This window comes from Mastigoproctus giganteus, chromosome 9 (genome assembly GCF_048544385.1).
Source record: "Mastigoproctus giganteus isolate SK-2022 chromosome 9, ASM4854438v1, whole genome shotgun sequence".
NCBI lineage: Eukaryota > Metazoa > Arthropoda > Arachnida > Uropygi > Thelyphonidae > Mastigoproctus > Mastigoproctus giganteus.
In genome coordinates, this window is record NC_143583.1 from 76,589,481 (window position 1) to 76,608,392 (window position 18,912).

Sequence of the window (18,912 nt, forward strand, 5' to 3'; positions counted from 1 at the left end):
ATTTAGCATTAATTAATGTAAGACTTCATTTGGTTCGGATGGCTTGTCTGAGCCTCATCTCATGACAAGCTGCTAGGACAGCTCGTGGCATTCTGTCAATGACATACAGGAATTTTGCTAAAGAGTAAAGGAGGTGACTGTCCCATTGTGCAAGGCAATGGTTAGGCCACATCCGAAGTACTGCATACAGTACTTCAGATGTGGCCTAACCATTGGAGTACTGCATACAAGTCTGGAAATTTCATTTGTAAGAAGGATGTGGGTATGTTGACACAGGTGCAGAGAAGAGCAATAATATTAGTCAAGGATACAAAAGGATATTCTTACCTGTTTCTGCAAAATGCAGCACTTGGAAGCTAGGCACCTACGAGGAAACCTGAATGAAATGTTTAAGACTTTAAATGGATTGAGTAAACTAAATGCCAATGGCATCCTTAATATTTCTCAGTTAATACACACAAGGAATCAAAAAAAATTAAATTGCAAAAGTATGGTTAGAGGATAGATTTGTAAAAATTTGCTTTTCAGCCAGAATTATTAGTTTTTGGAATATGCTTTCTTTTGGTGTTGTAAGTCAGTAGTTTGAATAAATTTAAAGGAACAGACAACATATTAGAACGGATGAGTAAATGAAATGGGTCACATCTGTGTGTTTCAGCTGATGCTGTATAAGCATGCTTCCTTGCATAATTTTGCCAATTCCTTATACGAACTCTCACACAGTTTATATAACATAAAAATAACACAAAATATCACTCTATGGTATATTTAATGTATAACCAATAGGCCCTGATCAGAAATTAAGTTACTTTTTTCGGGGAGAGAGAAATGTCTTGTTATGGGACTGCAGATACCTGGAGACTAGAAAAATAAATGATTGCACAAGTTAAATATAGTTACAAACTGAATGCAAACAACACTTTGTTTACCGTGTTAAAGTATAGTCATGTGAGATGTTCCCTTTTTTCTCCAGGAACTCTCTCTGGGCATGATTATGAAAGACAGAGAGAACCTTGAATTTCTCAGAAAAATGATCTGGGGATAATTGTGCAGTCAAACCTAAGTTCAGTGAACAGTGCAGACAAGCTGTTAGGACAGCTCATGTGTTTTTGTTAATAATACACAGGAATTTTGCTAGCAGGGATAATTACATATCTCTAAGCCTGACTTCTGTTCTAAAGAAAATAATGGAGTTCGAGGCTAAAGATGTAAAGAGTCAGGCAATGGTTAGGCTACATCTTGAGTACTGCATACAGGTCAGAAAGCCTCATTTTAGGACAGATGTGGATCTGTTATAATAGGTGAAGAGAAGGGAAATGAGATTAGTGAGGAGAACAGAAGGATACCCTTAAGAAGAAAGGTTTCAGTTCTGCAAATTGCAGCATTTGGAAACTACATAATTGCAAGGAGATATGATTGAGGTGTTTAAAGTTTTGAACGGATTGAGTAAGCTAAATGCTGATAGCATCCCTTCTCTTGCTCAGACAGCACATCAGGAAAGCACTGGCTAAGAGAGCAAAGAATGGAGACAAGGAATTTTTCATGTATGTGAATATAAGGAAGAAAAAAGTGAATCATATGGGACCCTTGTGTACTGGGTGGGGGAAAGTCGAAGACAGCCCAGCTGATAAAACGGATGAATTGAACATGTACTTTGCATCTTTTTTTTTCTAAAGAAAGACCTTTCATGCTGAGAAGAGGATTGTTGATTTTTAACGGTTTTCATGCAGAAATTGTGTGCAAGGACCTATCTGGTGATCCACTACCATCTTTAACGCTATTGGCTTTTTGATTGAAGAGTGGTCTTATATACTGGACAAGCACCAGTGCTGTTTGTTTAAAGTTCCAGGTTTACCTGTTTTCCTTCTCCCACTAGTTCAATAAACATCTACCTTCTTATCCTAGCTGCTTTTGAAAGATTCATTGTTTCCACATAGCATAGTAAAGAAAATAACACAAACCCAATATTCTCTCAAGACAGTCACTACACTGCAAGAAGTAAGATACTTAATTTCAAATTTCAACGTACTCTTGAGAAGTGTGCTAAATTTGAAATAAATTTTGAATGAAACCTGAAAATGGAAGTAACTAATAGCATTGAATATATATATAGATTTTTTAGAACCTTTTAATAATATTTATATAGATAATAAGCAGAAATATATGTGCATGCACGTTTCAAATTTTGCACATTTAAAGCTCTTTTAAACTGGAAAATGGAAGAAAAAAAGAGAATGATGTTTCTGTTTATGTTTTATATCTAAAATGTTTTTTATGCAATTTCTAACATAATTAATATATTTTTTTGAAAATAGGTGTAAAACATGCAGCATGTTTAAATTTTTTTAATTTTTTTATTCTTATTTAAAGCACATACAATATGTGCTAATATCTGTTAAGAAAAGATTACATTGGGACTTGAAGCAGAATTCAAAAACCCCAAAACATTTTCAGAAATTAAAAAGAAAGTTGGGCATCTGTCAGGTGACCTGCCACTGTTTTTGCTAGATTTTGGGTGCAGCTGCCACCACCACCACCACCACCACCACCACTGGGTTAATTTTGTCCACAGTTACAGATTCCACTCAAATGTGCATCATTCCAAAGTCATGCAAAATTCAAACACATATTGGCCATAAAAATACAAACCTTTGTATTAAGACAATCACAGATAGAAGAAATGTAAATAAATGCAAAGAAAACTGAATATGCTGCCTCACTGAATATAAAGACTGCACAGGCTGTTTGACTGCAGGAATCTGATGCCAGAATAGGGAAAATGCATGATCCATCAGACTTTGAAAAAGGTCTTATCATGGATGTACATTCAGTAGGAGTTACAATTCAAGAAACGAAAGACAAAACTGATTTCTCGAAAGCATCCATCTCAAAGGCTTTTAATGAATGGAAAGCAAGCAGTTCTTCAAAGGCATAAATATGGCAGAAAAACAATACTTCAAGAGCAAAGCCATCATACTCTAAGGAGGATTATACAGAAAAAAAGGACATCCAGTGTGCAGCATATAACATCTGAATTCAACCAAGCCCACAATTTCCCTATTTCAACTTGTACCATCTGCAGAGAATTGAAAAAACTGTGTACTGGCAATCACCTGCCCAATTCAAAAGCTACTTGTTTCAGAGAAAAATCCACTTGCAGTTGCTGCCGAGAATATGTCAGGATTGGACAGTGGAACAATGGAATAACGTCATGTGGTCAGATGAATCATGATACACTTTTGTTTTGCACTGATGGTAGGTATGCAGAGAATGTGGTGAGAACCTCGTGAAGCAATGGACCCTGTTTGCATTGTCAAGACAACCAAAGGATCTGGATATTGGTGGAAGGTCGAATGTCATTCAGGGAGTACTTGAATTTTGTATCAGGTCTACTGACCCTACAATGTTACACTTTTATCCTGAAGGTGGTGGCCACTTCATGGAACACAATGCAACAGCACATTGTGTAAGAATGGTTTGAAGAACATGACATGGATTTCCATCATCTTTCCCCCCCTCCATTCACCTGATCTCAATCCTATTCAGAGTGTGTGGATTATGCTGGAGAGAGCTATTTAGCCATGAAGCCCTCTTCCTTCAACTTTTTTGTAGATGTGCGATATTTTGCTGGAGAATGGTTACAGTTAAACCAAAATGCACTAAAATACCTTATGGAATCCATGCTACACTGCACACTTACATTATTCAAAACAAAGGTAGTCTAACTCAATATTGAATAAAAGTTCCCGTTTTTTTGGCCAGTTTGCGTATAAACATTTAATATTACATTACATTATGTGTGCGCACGCGTGTGTATTGACCTCCATCGTAGCTATGATAAAGATCGATGATGATAATTGGCCTTAGAAGTTTTCTATCAATGAGATGTACTTTTAAGTGAACCATAGTGTAAATGCACACAGCTGTCAGAAAATATCAGAGTAATATCACATTCAGCATTGTCGAAGCAATTCCATTGCATTCTTCACATGCAGCAGAATTACACTGACAACAGTGAAACAATGCTTCACTGATTACAGCAATATTCATAAAGAAGATTAAACCAAGTGGTTGAACCTCCCATAATATGTGCCATGACTAGCCTATGATACCACAAACTGCTCACCCAGTATGTTCTTCCCAAATCTGGGACCAACTGATGATGTTACCAACAGCAAATTCAAAATGGGAAGCATTCAAAGAACTTATCTTGGAAGCTACTAGGCTTTACATACCAACTAAGAAATATTGTTCAAGGTTTAGGCCAAAATGGATGTAAGATGAACTAATGAGGCATATGGCAGAGAAGAAAAATGCATGGGATACATACAAATTAACACATGACACAGAAGCCTATGATAGATACAAGTTGATATGCAACCAAGTTACAAAGGAGGTTAGGCAGGCGAAGGCAGATTACGAGAAATCCTTGGCAAGGGATGCAAAGAAAAACAGCAAAGAGTTCTTTACTTATGTAAACTCTAGAAGGAAGGGGATGAATCAGATTGGTCCACTTGATATTGATGGGTCAAGTGTTGATGATCCTGCTCAGGTAGCTAACAAACTAAATGAATATTTTGCATCGACATTCACACATGAGGAGTTATTCAGCGAGGGGAATGCCAGAGGTGTATTCAACTCTAGCAGTAAGCTACAGAATCTTGAAATAACTGGGAGTAAAGTGGAGGAGAAACTGTTGAAGATAAACACAAGAAAGGCACCCGGGGTGGATGGGATCTATCCAGTTATATTAAAGGAGGCAGCAAAGGAAGTAAGCAAACCCTTAGCCATAATTATGAGAGCTTCCTTGGACTGAGGGGAGGTACCCATAGACTGGAAATGTGCAAATGTGACCCCAATTCACAAAGGAGGATCAAAGGCTGACACAAGTAATTATAGACCTGTGAGCTTAACTTCTGTTCCAGGAAAATTAATGGAGGCACTGGTTAAAGAAGCACTGGAGGATCATTTAGACAAGACTTCAGTTATAGCTCAGACACAGCATGGTTTTGTTAAGGGGAAGTCTTGCCTGACCAACTTGATTGGATACTATGATGCAGTCACAAAAGAACTGGATGCAGGGAATAACTTTGATATTATATATACTTGGATCTTAGAAAGGCTTTCGATACTGTTGCACATGGAAGACTGCTATACAAATTGGAGCAGTGTGACATTGGAGGAAAATTGCTGCTATGGATAAAGGGGTGGTTGAGGGGGAGAAGACAGAGAGTGGTAATCAATGGACACTGCTCATCGTGGACTGATGTTATTAGTGGAGTCCCTCAGGGCTCAGTGTTGGGTCCATTATTGTTTTCTGTATTTATAAATGACATTGATGATGGTATATCGGGCTTAATGTCCAAGTTTACAGACGATACAAAGGTTGGCAGGGTTGTCAAGAACACTACTGACACTATGCTGCTGCAACAGGATCTGGAAAGGTTGAGCAGATGGGCTGAGAGGTGGCAAATGAAGTTTAACGTTGACAAATGTAAAGTACTACACATGGGAAACAGCAACCCCAGAGCAACTATCAACTCTGTGGTACTACACTGACAGTGATAGAGAATGAAAGGGACTTGGGGGTGGTTGTGCAGGCAGATATGAAGTTCTCTGAGCAGTGCAGACGGGCTGCAAGAGTAGCTCATGGAGTATTGTCAATGATATACAGGAATTTTTCCAGCAGGGATAAGGAGGTGATTATTCCATTGTATAAGGCAATGGTCAGGCCACACCTAGAGTACTGTATACAGGTCTGGAGGCCTCATTTCAAGAAGGATGTAGAGCTGCTGGAACGAGTACAGAGAAGGGCAACAAGATTAGTGAATGGAACAAAGGGGTGCTCTTATGAAGAAAGGCTTAAGTTTTGCAAATTACAGTGTCTGGAGACTAGGCACCAGCGAGGTGATCTGATAGAGGTGTATAAAGCCTTAAATGGTTTAAGCATGCTCAATGCTGATGGGATTCTTCCTCTAGCTCAGAAAAATCACCTGAGAGGGCATAAATTCAAATTGAGGAAAGACAGATGTAGGATAGACGTGCGGAAATTTGCCTTTAGCCAGCGGGTGGTTGGTTGGTGGAACAGACTTCCATCCCTTGTGGTGGAGGTTGATAGCCTAAATAAGTTTAAGGCTCAGCTGGACAGGTATTTTGAACGAACAGAGGGGTAAAGTGGAAGTGGGGTTTTTTTTTTTTTTTTTTTGGCTGATGCTGCATAAGCTTGCTTTCTTGCATCAAATGCCTCTACTAATGCTAATGCTAATCTCAAGACAGAGTGCATGGGCACACTAGTTTTCATGCAGAGTGGAGTACTAAGACAACAATAAATCCCTGGAAAATGCAAGACAGAAGGTATTCTGGGAACATTCCAAAGAAAATAGTATAAGTGACTACTCGTAACACAGTTCTACAATTCCAGCTGATATCAGCAGCCATAACAATAAAGAGTTGATAAACATTAACACTGCACACAGGTATCATTTGCAATCTGAATAAACACGTTGAAAAACTGTTCACCAGGGCAAAACATAGTACTATTTTACCCTGGAAGAATTCTTTTTTTTTTTTTTTAATGTCATTCTTTTCGATATACTGCACTTGACTATCATATTTAAATTACAGCTCTGTGCAACTGGCCATTTTCAGTCTGTACACCTTCAAAGTGATGTAGTTTAATTATGGCCTGTGTATAAAGGCCATAATTAAACTGCATTTAATTATGGCCATTATTTATCACAATACTTCCAAACAGGAAACCCTTTAGTAATCTGTCTTATCCATTTCTGTAACAACAACAACAACAAAAAAAAAAAAGAAAAAAGAAAAAAAGTCGTTTAGCATATATAATTATTTACTTACTTTTAATTTTCTGATACCTTCTTTAACTACCTCTATACCTTTAGGTTGTTCAGCATCAGTTTTTCCTAAAAACTATATATATTTAAAAAAATTTAAGAATTTTAATATCTTCATAAGTTCACAAAAATATATGTATAAACATATAGAAAGATTTATCAAAACAATTTGAAATGAAATACCTACTCTGACAGTTTTGATATGTTCATATGAAGTTTTAAAATTTTTTTATCCCTATTCGTTTTCACTTACTATACGAAAAAAGACAATGAATTTATCTTTATCTGCTATGTGTGGAGTTAGCCTACCACAGATATCATCATAAGATTTTTGTTGGAGATTCAAGATTCTTCCAAGAAAGAGTGAAGAGTTTAACACTGGGCAATGAAAAATAATTATAGATAAAACAAAACAGAATAATAAAAATTAAAAAAAAGGGCATTAGCAAGGGCACATGATGCAAGAAAGCAAGCTTATACAGCATCAGCCAAAAAAAAAAAAAAAAAAAACCACACCCACCCACTTCTTATTTCACCTATTCACTCACTCCAAATGTTTGTCTAGTTCTACCTTGAGTCTGTTTAAGCTATCAACTTCTACAATGACAGATGGAAGTTTGTTCCAGCAATCAGCCACCTGCTGGCTAAAGTTCCGCACATCTATCCTACAACTGACTTTCCACAATTTGAATTTATGCCCTCTCAGGCAATTATTCTGAGCAAGAGGAAGAATCCCGTCAGCATTGAGCATGCTCAAACCATTCAAGGCTTTATCCACCTCAATCAGATCACCTCGCAGGTGCCTAGTCTCCAGACACTGTAATTTGCAAAACTTTTTAGCATTAGCATTAGTAGAGGCATTTGATGCAAGAAAGCAAGCTTATGCAGCATCAGCCAAAAAAAAAAAAAAAAACCCACTTCCACTTCACCCCTCTGTTCGTTCAAAATACCTGTCCAGCTGAGCCTTAAACCCATTTAGGCTATCAACCTCCACCACAAGGGATGGGAGTCTGTTCCACCAACCAACCACCCGCTGGCTAAAGGCAAATTTCCGCACGTCTATCCTACATCTGTCTTTCCTCAATTTGAATTTATGCCCTCTCAGGTGATTTTTCTGAGCTAGAGGAAGAATCCCATCAGCATTGAGCATGCTTAAACCATTCAAGGCTTTATACACCTCTATCAGATCACCTCGCTGGTGCCTAGTCTCCAGACACTGTAATTTGCAAAACATAAGCCTTTCTTCGTAAGAGCACCCCTTTGTTCCATTCACTAATCTTGTTGCCCTTCTCTGTACTCGTTCCAGCAGCTCTACATCCTTCTTGAAATGAGGCTTCCAGACCTGTATACAGTACTCTAGGTGTGGCCTGACCATTGCCTTATACAATGGAATAATCACCTCCTCATCTCTGCTGGAAAAATTCCTGTATATCATTGACAATACTCCATGAGCTACTCTTGCAGCCCGTCTGCACTGCTCAGAGAACTTCATATCTGCCTGCACAACCACCCCCAAATCCCTTTCATTCTCTACCACTGTCAGTGTAGTACCACAGAGTTGATACGTTGCTCTGGGGTTGCTGTTTCCCATGTGTAGTACATTTGTCAATGTTAAACTTCATTTGCCACCTCTCAGCCCATCTGCTCAACCTTTCCAGATCCTGTTGCAGCAGCATAGTGTCAGTACTGTCCTTGACAACCCTGCCAACCTTTGTATCATCTGCAAACTTGGACATTAAGCTTGATATACCATCATCAATATCATTTATAAATACAGAAAACAATAATGGACCCAACACTGAGCCCTGAGGGACTCCACTAATAACACTAGTCCACGATGAGCAGTGTCCATTGATTACCACTCTCTGTCTTCTCCCCCTCAACCACCCCTTTATCCATAGCAGCAATTTGCCTCCAATGTCGCACTGCTCCAATTTGTGTAGCAGTCTTCCATGTGCAACAGTATCAAAAGCCTTTCTAAGATCCAAGTATATAATATCAAAGTCATTCCCTGCATCCAGTTCTTTTGTGACTGCATCATAGTATCCAATCAAGTTGGTCAGGCAAGACTTCCCCTTAACAAAACCATGCTGTGTCTGAGCTATAACTGAAGTCTTGTCTAAATGATCCTCCAGTGCTTCTTTAACCAGTGCCTCCATTAATTTTCCTGGAACAGAAGTTAAGCTCACAGGTCTATAATTACTTGTGTCAGCCTTTGATCCTCCTTTGTGAATTGGGTCACATTTGCACATTTCCAGTCTATGGGTACCTCCCCTGAGTCCAAGGAAGCTCTCATAATTATGGCTAAGGGTTGCTTACTTCCTTTGCTGCCTCCTTTAATATAACTGGATAGATCCCATCCACCCCGGGTGCCTTTCTTGTGTTTATCTTCAACAGTTTCTCCTCTACTTTACTCCCAGTTATTTCAAGATTCTGCAGCTTACTGCTAGAGTTGAATACACCTCTGGCATTCCCCTTGCTGAATAACTCCTCATGTGTGAATGTCGATGCAAAATATTCATTTAGTTTGTTAGCTACCTGAGCAGGATCATCAACAGTTGACCCATCAATATCAAGTGGACCAATCTGATTCATCCCCTTCCTTCTAGAGTTTACATAAGTAAAGAACTCTTTGCTGTTTTTCTTTGCATCCCTTGCCAAAGATTTCTCGTAATCTGCCTTCGCCTGCCTAACCTCCTTTGTAACTTGGTTGCATATCAACTTGTATCTATCATAGGCTTCTGTGTCATGTGTTAATTTGTAAGTATCCCATGCATTTTTCTTCTCTGCCATATGCCTCATTAGTTCATCTGACATCCATTTTGGCCTAAACCTTGAACAATATTTCTTAGTTGGTATGTAAAGCCTAGTAGCTTCCAAGGTAAGTTCTTTGAATGCTTCCCATTTTGAATTTGCTGTTGGTAACATCATCAGTTGGTCCCACTGTATAGAATTTAAATACTGTCTCAGTCCATCGTAGTCACCTTTACGGAAGCAATAACCCTTCCCTTTACCCCTAATGGTAGTTACCTCTTTGAGTAAATCCCACTTCAGCACACTGTGATCACTGCCACCTAGTGGTTCATATATCTGAAGATTCTTAATGCATGAAGAATCACTGCTGATAATCAAGTCAAGAGTATTACTCCCTCTAGTTGCCTCCCAAACATGCTGATGTAGAAAACAATCATCCAATAAATCCACAAAAGCCCTGCTAGTGTGTGAGTAACCAGCTCCCAAATTCCAGTCAATATCTGGGAAATTAAAATCTCCCATTATAAGACTCTCTGATTTACTGGCCCACTCTATTTCCCTGTACAGTTCCTTATTATACTCATCAGAGTCATTAGGCCTATAGCACACTCCTATTCTCAATTTTGATCTCCCAATGCTTATGTCACACCAAACTGACTCAACACTGCACTGTACAGCGATGTCGACTGGCTTCACTTCCTTGGTTTTTATGTGTTTCTTAACTAATAGCATAACCCCTCCCCCCTTCCTATCCTGTCTATCCTTTCTGTAGACGTTGTCCCCAAATTGCAGTTCTGCATCCCTTATATCTGTGTGACACCGCGTCTCTGATATCCCAACAATATCTGCCTTTGATGTTTTGAGCAATACCTCAAATTCATCAAATTTATTTACTAAACTCCTTAAGCATTTCTTCATAAGAGCAACCCTTTGTACCATACATGGGGATAATCACCTCCTTATCCCTGCTAGAAACATTCCTGAATATCATTGACAAGACACCATGAGCTACTCTTGCAGACCGTCTGCACTACTCAGAAAACTTCATATCTGCCTGCACAATTACCCCCAAGTTCCTTTTTCTTCTCTACCACTGTCAGTGTAGTACCACCGAGTTCATACGTCACTCTGGCATTACTGCTTCCCACATGTAGTACTTTACATTTGTCAATGTTAAACTTCATTTGCCACCTCTCAGCCCATCTGCTCAACGTTTCTAGATCCTGTTGCAGCAGTGTACTGTCATTAGTGTCCTTAACAACCCTGCCAACCTTCATATCGTCGGCAAACTTGGACATTAAGCTTGATATATCATCATCAATATCATTTATAAATACAGAAAACAACAACGGAACCAGCACTGAACCCTGAGGGACTCCACTAATAACATTAGTCCACGATGAGCAGTGTCCATTGATTACCACTCTCTGTCTTCTCCCACTCAACCATCCCTTTATCCATAGCAGCAATTTTCCTCCAATTCCACACTGCTCCAATTTGTGCAACAGTCTTCCATGTGCAACAGTATCAAAAACTTTCTAAGATCCAAATATATGATATCAAAATTATTCTTTGCATTCAGTTCCTTTGTGACTACATCATAGTATCCAATCAAATTGGTCAGACAAGACTTCCCCTTAACAAACCCATGCTGTGTCCGAGCTGTAACTGAAGTCTTGTCTAGATGATCCTGCAATGTTTCTTTAACCAGTGCCTCCATTAATTTCCCTGGAATAGAAGTTAAACTAACAGGGTTTGTAATTACCTGTGTCTCCCTTTGATCCTCCTTTGTGAATTGGGGTCACATTTGCACATCTCCAGTCTATGGGTACCTCCCCCGAGTCCAAAGAAGCTCTCAAAATTATGGCTAAGAGTTTTCTTACTTCCTTTGCTGCCTCCTTTAATATAACTGGATAGATCCCATCCGCCCCAGGTGCCTTTTTTTATGTTTATCCTCAACAATTTCTCCTCCACTTTCCTCTCAGTTATTACAAAATCATCTAGCTCACTGACAGAGTTTACTTCATCTTTGGCATTCCCCTTCCTGAATAACTCCTCATGTGTGAATGTAGATGCAAAATACTCGTTTAGTTCGTTAGCCACCTGAGCAGGATCATCAACAGTTGAATCATCAATATCCAGTGGACCAATCTGATTCATCCCTCTGCTTCTAAAAGTTTACATAGTTAAAGAACTCTTTGTTGTTTTTCTTTGCATCCTTTGCCAAGGATTTATCATAATCTGTCTTTGCCTTCCTAATCTCTTTTGTGACTTGATTACAGACCAGCTTATATCTGTCATAAGCTTCCATGTCACCCATTAATTTTTATGTATCCCATGCATTTTTCTTCTCTGCCATATGTCTGATTAGTTCATCTGACATCCATTTAGGCCTAAACCTTGAACAATATTTCCTAGTTGGTATGTAAAGCCTAGTAGCTTCCAAGATTAATTCTTTGAATGCTTCCCAGTTTAAATTTGCTGTTGATAACATCATCAATTGGTCCCACGTATAGAATTTAAATACTGTATGCTTCCTTGGTTTTTTCCATGGGATAGACAGGGTTGCTGTTTTTGTTAAAATGTTTGTCATAGTCATTGTTTGCTCGTCCGGGCTACAGTTGCCTGATCTAGACCAATCATTTTCCTGTTTTTGCAGCTCAGCTACTGTATGTTCTGCAAAAATCTGGCAGTTTGCCTTTTTAAGGTTATACCTTTTGATATCCAACAGGGAGTGTTGGGTTGTTTGTAATTGCCTGTTTAGTTTGAAGGAAATGGCTCTGTGATCTGATGTGGTCCAGGCTGGCTGGACACACCAGTCTGATTTTATAAGCTATTGAATTGGTGGCAAGAGTACCATCAATGTCACTCTCCCACATGGTACTGCTAAAAGTTGGGAAGTTATTTGGTTGGTTTAGCACTCGAAAGGGTAAGGTGGCTATATAGTCTGAAAGTATCTGGCCATTGTGTGTGCCTGCTCTGTCTTCCGTACGGCTATGCAATAAGGTGGACCGGCAGTTGACATCAGCACACACTATGATATTTGCAGTAGGTAGCAAGTTTGTGACTACTTGTAGGTATTCAATGGTTGGGTTTATATCTTCCTCTGGTCTGGAATATAGTGAAATAAGGTAAAACTGTCCTACAGCACTGGTGATATGGGCACACACACTCCCACTGGGGAGCAGAGGTGACCCACCTTTGTGACTGTAAGGTCAGTATTTTTAACTACTATTGCTGTAGAAGGGACACCTGAGGTGTATTCTATTATTTTATAGCCTCTTGGGTATCCTTGAACCCTACCCATATGTGTGTAGGGCTTTTGGAGCACCAAGATATCTATATTATTTTCTTCCAATTTGAGTTTGATCTGATTTACAACAGCTCTTGCTCTTTGAGCATTCGACTGGACAAGATTTAGAGCCCTAGTCACATTTATGTTTTCAGTCTGGCTCACAGTTGGTCCTAGATTGTATAAATTTTACCGTTTATTTTTATAACAGGGGCATTTATCATCCCTGATACTATGTGCATAGTCAGTCAGCCATGCTGCTTTACAGGTAGCACATTTTGGCTGCTGATTTTTATTTTGGCAGTTCTTATCATGGCCAGTGACTGCACAGTGGCCACAGCCAGGGGAATTCTGACTGCAGTCTCTGGCAGTATGGCCACATTTATGACAGTTAAAGCACTGCTGTACAGGAAATAATTCCCTGAATTTATGGCTGGTCCAGCCAGCGTAGACTCTTTGCTGTCCTTGTAGGTTTTTCTAAATTCTGGGTGACACTTCCACAATGATGTTGAATTGCCCATTTCTTTTGTTTTTTGTCCCTCTTTTTAGAAGAAATTCTTTGGCAAACTCATTCAGTTCCATTATATCACAAGGTATGACAGAATCTGGTGGTTTTCCATTCCGAACATGTACTCAATCAGGAGCAAGTGGATATGCACTTTATGTACGGTTTGGCGGACGGCAATGCTCTGGAGGCTCGTCGTTTGTACCACGAAAGGTTCCAGAACGAAGATGTCCAGACAGGAAAATGTTTGAGGTTTCCATCGCCACCTTTGTGAACATGGGACCTTTATACTTCGTGCTGCTGACAGAGGACAACCAAGATCTACGACTCCTGAAGTAGAGGAGGAGATTTTGGATGTTGTGTATGCCACTCCTGGAATCAGCACACGCAGAATAGCAATGCAATTGGCTGTTCAACGTTTGACTATTTGGAGAGTGTTGCGAGAACACCAACTGTATCCTTACCATCTGCAATGGGTACAGCCCTTGTCACCAGCAGATTACCCTGCGTGAGTAATGTTCTGCCAGTAGTTCTTGCAGCAGTGTAGTACAACTCCTCACTTTCCTGCCTTAGTGATATTCACAGATGAAGCACAGTTCATACGACACAGAATCCCAAACTTTCACAATCAGCATGTATGGGCTGAGGAAAACCAACCCACATGCAATTCTTCCATCACATCACCAACAGCAGTTCAGCCTCAACATCTGGGTGGGTGTTTTTGGTGATAAGTTATTTGGGCCCCATGTACTTCCAAACAAACTCACAGGGCAGGCGTACAGAAACTTTCTGGAAAACAACATGCCTGATTTCTTGGACGATATGCCACTGATCATTTGTCAACAAGCACACTTCGTGCACGATGGCGCTCCCGCATGTTTCAGCCTCCTAGCCTGCAATTACCTGAATCGAAGGTTTCCTGGTTGGTGGATAGGTAGAGGTGGACCAACTGCCTGGCCTCCAAGCTCATCTGATTTAAACCCACTAGATTTCTTCTTGTGGGGCCAATTAAAGTCATTGGTGTATTCGACTCTGGTAGCTGATGTGGAAACTCTCCGCAATCGAATTGTGGCAGGTTATGAGACCGAAACATGCCAGGATTTTGGCATCATCTTCGCAAGTCCATGAGACGCCAATGTGAGACCTGTATTCAGGCAGAAGGTGGACATTTTGAACAATTACTATAAGGTGATGTGAACAGTCATAGACAGACTTTCAAAACTTGGAAACCAAGCATTTCCAGAACTATGTTGATATAAAATATTTTTATTGTCTACTTACGAGGAATTCATTCCTGAAGTTATGCCGTGTATTTTTGAGACACCATGTATAACTCTGTGAATGAAATCCAATAAAAAGACTCCACCTGATATACCTAATTGCCATAAATATCTTCCCAAAGGGTAAATTAATGGAAATATGAGAAATCATGCAAATGGCAATCATGACAACCAAACATGCATTTTATTGCATTTACATGTACAAAATGAAATGACAAGTTAACGTAATAGTATTATGTATTGTAAATCAGCAAAATAAGTCCTCAATATTTTGTTGATCCTCCTCGAGCTGCAATTACAGCTTTAATCAACTTCTGGATATACAGTTTCCCAATTTCATGGTACCACACCCTTACAATGCTCTCCTGCAGTTGAATCTTACTTGTTGGCTTTTTCTGAGCAATTTTAGATGACATTATGTACCAGCAATTTTCAATAGGGTTCAAATGTGGACTGTTGCTGGCCCAGCATTTCTGAGCTATGACTACACCTTAAGGAAGAAAAACGAGGGAAAACATTAGTGTAAGTATGTTTTAAGCCTTGTGAGACAAGACAAACTTATCATTAAATCTAAATAACATAAAATTTACCAATTTTGCTGTGTGGTAAGGTGCCTAGTCCTACTGAGAAATGTAATTTTAGACGTCTGTGTGGTGATCCCTAACAACAGGTTTCAGGCACTCCTCCAAGATAGCAGTGCAGGTTTCTGCATTCATTGTTCTGTTAATAAACTCAATTCGCCCCACCCCTTTGCTTGTTATGCATCTCCAGACCATCTGACTGGCAGGGAACTTTACAGTTGGTGTTATGCAGTCAGGATGGTATGCCTCCGATTTTCGTCTTCTGACATATTGCTTCCCATCCGAGCCATGCAGGTTGAATTTAGATTTGTCAGAAAAGATGACGGTGTCTCATTGCTCTTTTGTCCATGAAACATGCATTTTAGTCCAAGCAAGTCGCTTCTTCCTCATTTGTTGGGTCAACAAAGGCTTCTTCTTGGGCCGATAGGCATGCAGACCACATTCCGAAAGCCATCTTTGGATAGTTCGTGCACTTGTTTCAGCAAGTGACGCTATCTTAAAGTCTAGTTTTAGATCAAGAGCACTAGAATGGCAATTACAAAGACATAGACGTTTCAAATATCGATCTTGGGAAGGCGTAGTTACTCTCTTACAGCCTGATCCAGGTCTTCTCTTCACATGATCAGTTTTACACTTTAATTTCAGCACCTGGGATACTGTTGACTGGTGGCAGCCTATTTTATTAGCGATAGCATGTGCAGAAAGCCATTCCTGAATAGAGCAACAGCTACACTTTTTTTTCTTGGTGTCAACTGAACACAGGATACTAATGAGTGTGTATATCCTTCCAAAGCCGTATTGATAGAAACGGCTGATGCAATACCTTGTGATCACTGGCTGATGTAATAGAAGGGTTATCTGATACAATACCTTTGCTTTGAGACATACAAAATGACTGTAATCAAACAATATCTTATACATTTCACTACAAATGTTACTTTTTTTAAGGTGATGCAGTTTTTTTGTCGTCCACTCTATACTGAGTATAATTTTTTTTTTAAGGACAATAACAAATAAAAATGTGCATAAGTATACTGCTCTAATTTATACTACAAAAAGTTTTTCAATGTCCACAATTCTGTTTGCATGAACTCAGACTGAGATAGAAATATCAGAAATATTTCACTCCCATGTGAAAGTTGTTTACAATAATGTATTCAGTATGATGAACAAGATTGGCTATGCTTGTGTTCTTATTCAGTTCTCTTTTAAGGTTTTAAAAATACATTACAAAGTAATTTTAAATAAAATAATGAAAAAGGATACACTCATGTTTACTGTTTATCTCAATTTAATGTACAAACTCTTCCATGGAAAGTCAAAACACTGATAAAGATATATTTCTGTTTAAATATTGTATCACAAGATATAACTAGATAAGTTCTTCCTTTTTTAACTTTAAGAAGGACACAAAACTAAGATTTAGTGTATTGCTGAAAAGATTAGATTGTTGGATCCACTCTGCAGTTCTGCAGAATGAACTGTAGTGTACCTAGCCACTCATATTCCATCACAGAAATAGACAAAGAACTAATCAAAGAATACTGCTGGACTTCTTTTAGCACTGATTATCTAATTTCTTTTTCTTTATGACAAATTTGTCCATTGTAAATAGAATTAAAACACAAAATCAAGAACATTTCAGTACAACTGTTGGCACAGTCTCATATTTCTTCTACTGCAACTGTAGGAAGCTCACTGATGGATCCTAAATTTATGTTTTTCACTGTGCAACACTAATATTATAAAGGGAAAAAAATTCCAGGAACACAGACACAGTAGTAGCTCTAGGAAATACAGCAACAGCCATCTATGATCTCCAGAATTATCCATGACTACTTTAAAATATATTCAATGAGGCACTGTATTATGATGAGCATGTGCTACAAGAGCAAGAGCCAAAAATCAGCAAAACATGACAGTGGCCATTGAATGCGTTAAATTTTTGTTGCACACCTTGGATTTTTCGTGATACACATGGAGGATAACTGACATTAACAGCGTACTTTTAAGGAACCTCACAGACAAAAACAAGTTGTATAGTCATTAGTAGACATCGGATAATATGCATTTGCAAATGTATTAATATGATCAGCTTTCAATGACTGAAATAACATTTCTTAGACTCAGAAATGTGATTTCAGTCATTAAAAACATCACAATATTACAATGCATTAGCATGGAAAAACACTTCAACAGTGTGTTTTGCTTTAATTCTCATGTCATCAATTATGTTAGATAGAAGGACATTCTTTCAATGTATTTGAATGTATAACATGAGTTCAATTTTGCTATAAAAAAGTTACAAATAGACAGCTGGAGCTTTTGTTCAAAACACCAAAAATCAAATCTGTTACTAAACTTATGTAATCATGGATCACAGATCCAGAGTGAAAATATTTCAACTATGGGTGGCAGTATTGTTTTTGTGCTGTTTATAAAAAGAACATCCTGTGCAGAAAAAAATCCAGACTGACCAGCATCACACATCACTCTTACAAAAAAAAAAAAAAAAAAAAAAAAAGGCAAAGAAAAACTGCCACATCAATCACTTTTAACCAAGCCAGAGAAAAGTGACTTTTCAAAGGATCTGTAAACTTTCCTTGGTAAGCAAGAATATCCCTTTAAATAAGTTAAGCAACCCGAACCTGAGGTAGACACGGAAAAACTAAGATCGTCAGATGCACATGTGGAATTGACCCGACTCATTACAGGCAGAACAAAATGGCCTTTCAGATCTCATCATGCAAAAATCTAGTAGCTCCCAACAGGATAACACCCCATCAACAGAGATCTCCGCAATAGTTAATCAAACATCACTCGAACAAAGTCCACTCTTGGTCTCGCTCCTCACAAATATCGAGACACCTCTATGTATAAAGCTATCCCCAATCCATAATATCCTCGCAGACCTACTGCTTGAAAACAAGCGACTACGAGAACACAATGAATGCATACACAAAACATTGGAGGTGTTGGGGAAAAACTTTGATGACCTGAAGCAATCTGTTTGTGATCTTGCTGTTCAAACTAACCATCACGAGCAGCATCCTCCGGACGAACACTTCCACGCGAAACAGAAAGCTCCTACCCAAACCACCCCTTTATTACCACATGACCCCTCTCCATCCCCCATTCCTACAATATGTGAGTCTGAAGTTGTGTGCCCTGAATGCAGCACTAGACCAGTATATGCTGAAATCACAGCAGATGCCAACGGATACTCAGGAAATACTGCCTCACAGAACATCCAAAGAAGTCATCAGGAGCAGAACCTGCCAAATTGCACCTATTCGCGATCACAAAACTCACATACGGGGTCCTCGCGCTCGAAACTGGATAATGTTTTGGCTGCTGAAGTACATCGCAATTGTGGCTCAGCCTCAAACAACGTGAGAGGCAACCATTATACAGGGACTACGATTGTATGTAATGTAAAGACCCATAGAGATACTACAACATATGCAATGATTGCAAGCCAACGAACAAAAGAACAAACACTGACCCGTAATCCAACTCTTAAGGAACTGAGCCCCAATCTTAAAGTTATTGGAAGCAATTTGCACTTCAGCAAGATGTAAATTGTGAACACTCGAATGATGGACAAGCGGATGCGTAATGTCTTCATTAGTAGGCTCTCCCC

The 18,912-nt window shown here is 39.0% G+C and overlaps 1 protein-coding gene across 4 annotated transcripts in view; it reads right to left on the reverse strand.

The window, feature by feature from the left end:
- LOC150080468 (PTB domain-containing engulfment adapter protein 1-like) overlaps positions 1-18,912 on the reverse strand; it is a 247,292-nt gene that overhangs the window by 79,904 nt on the left and 148,476 nt on the right. For all 4 annotated transcript variants that reach the window (XM_090382028.1, XM_090382025.1, XM_090382027.1 and 1 more), the window contains one exon: positions 6,862-6,933. In XM_090382028.1, coding sequence (XP_090238154.1) covers positions 6,862-6,933 — 72 coding nt within the window. The remainder of the gene's footprint in view (positions 1-6,861; positions 6,934-18,912) is intronic.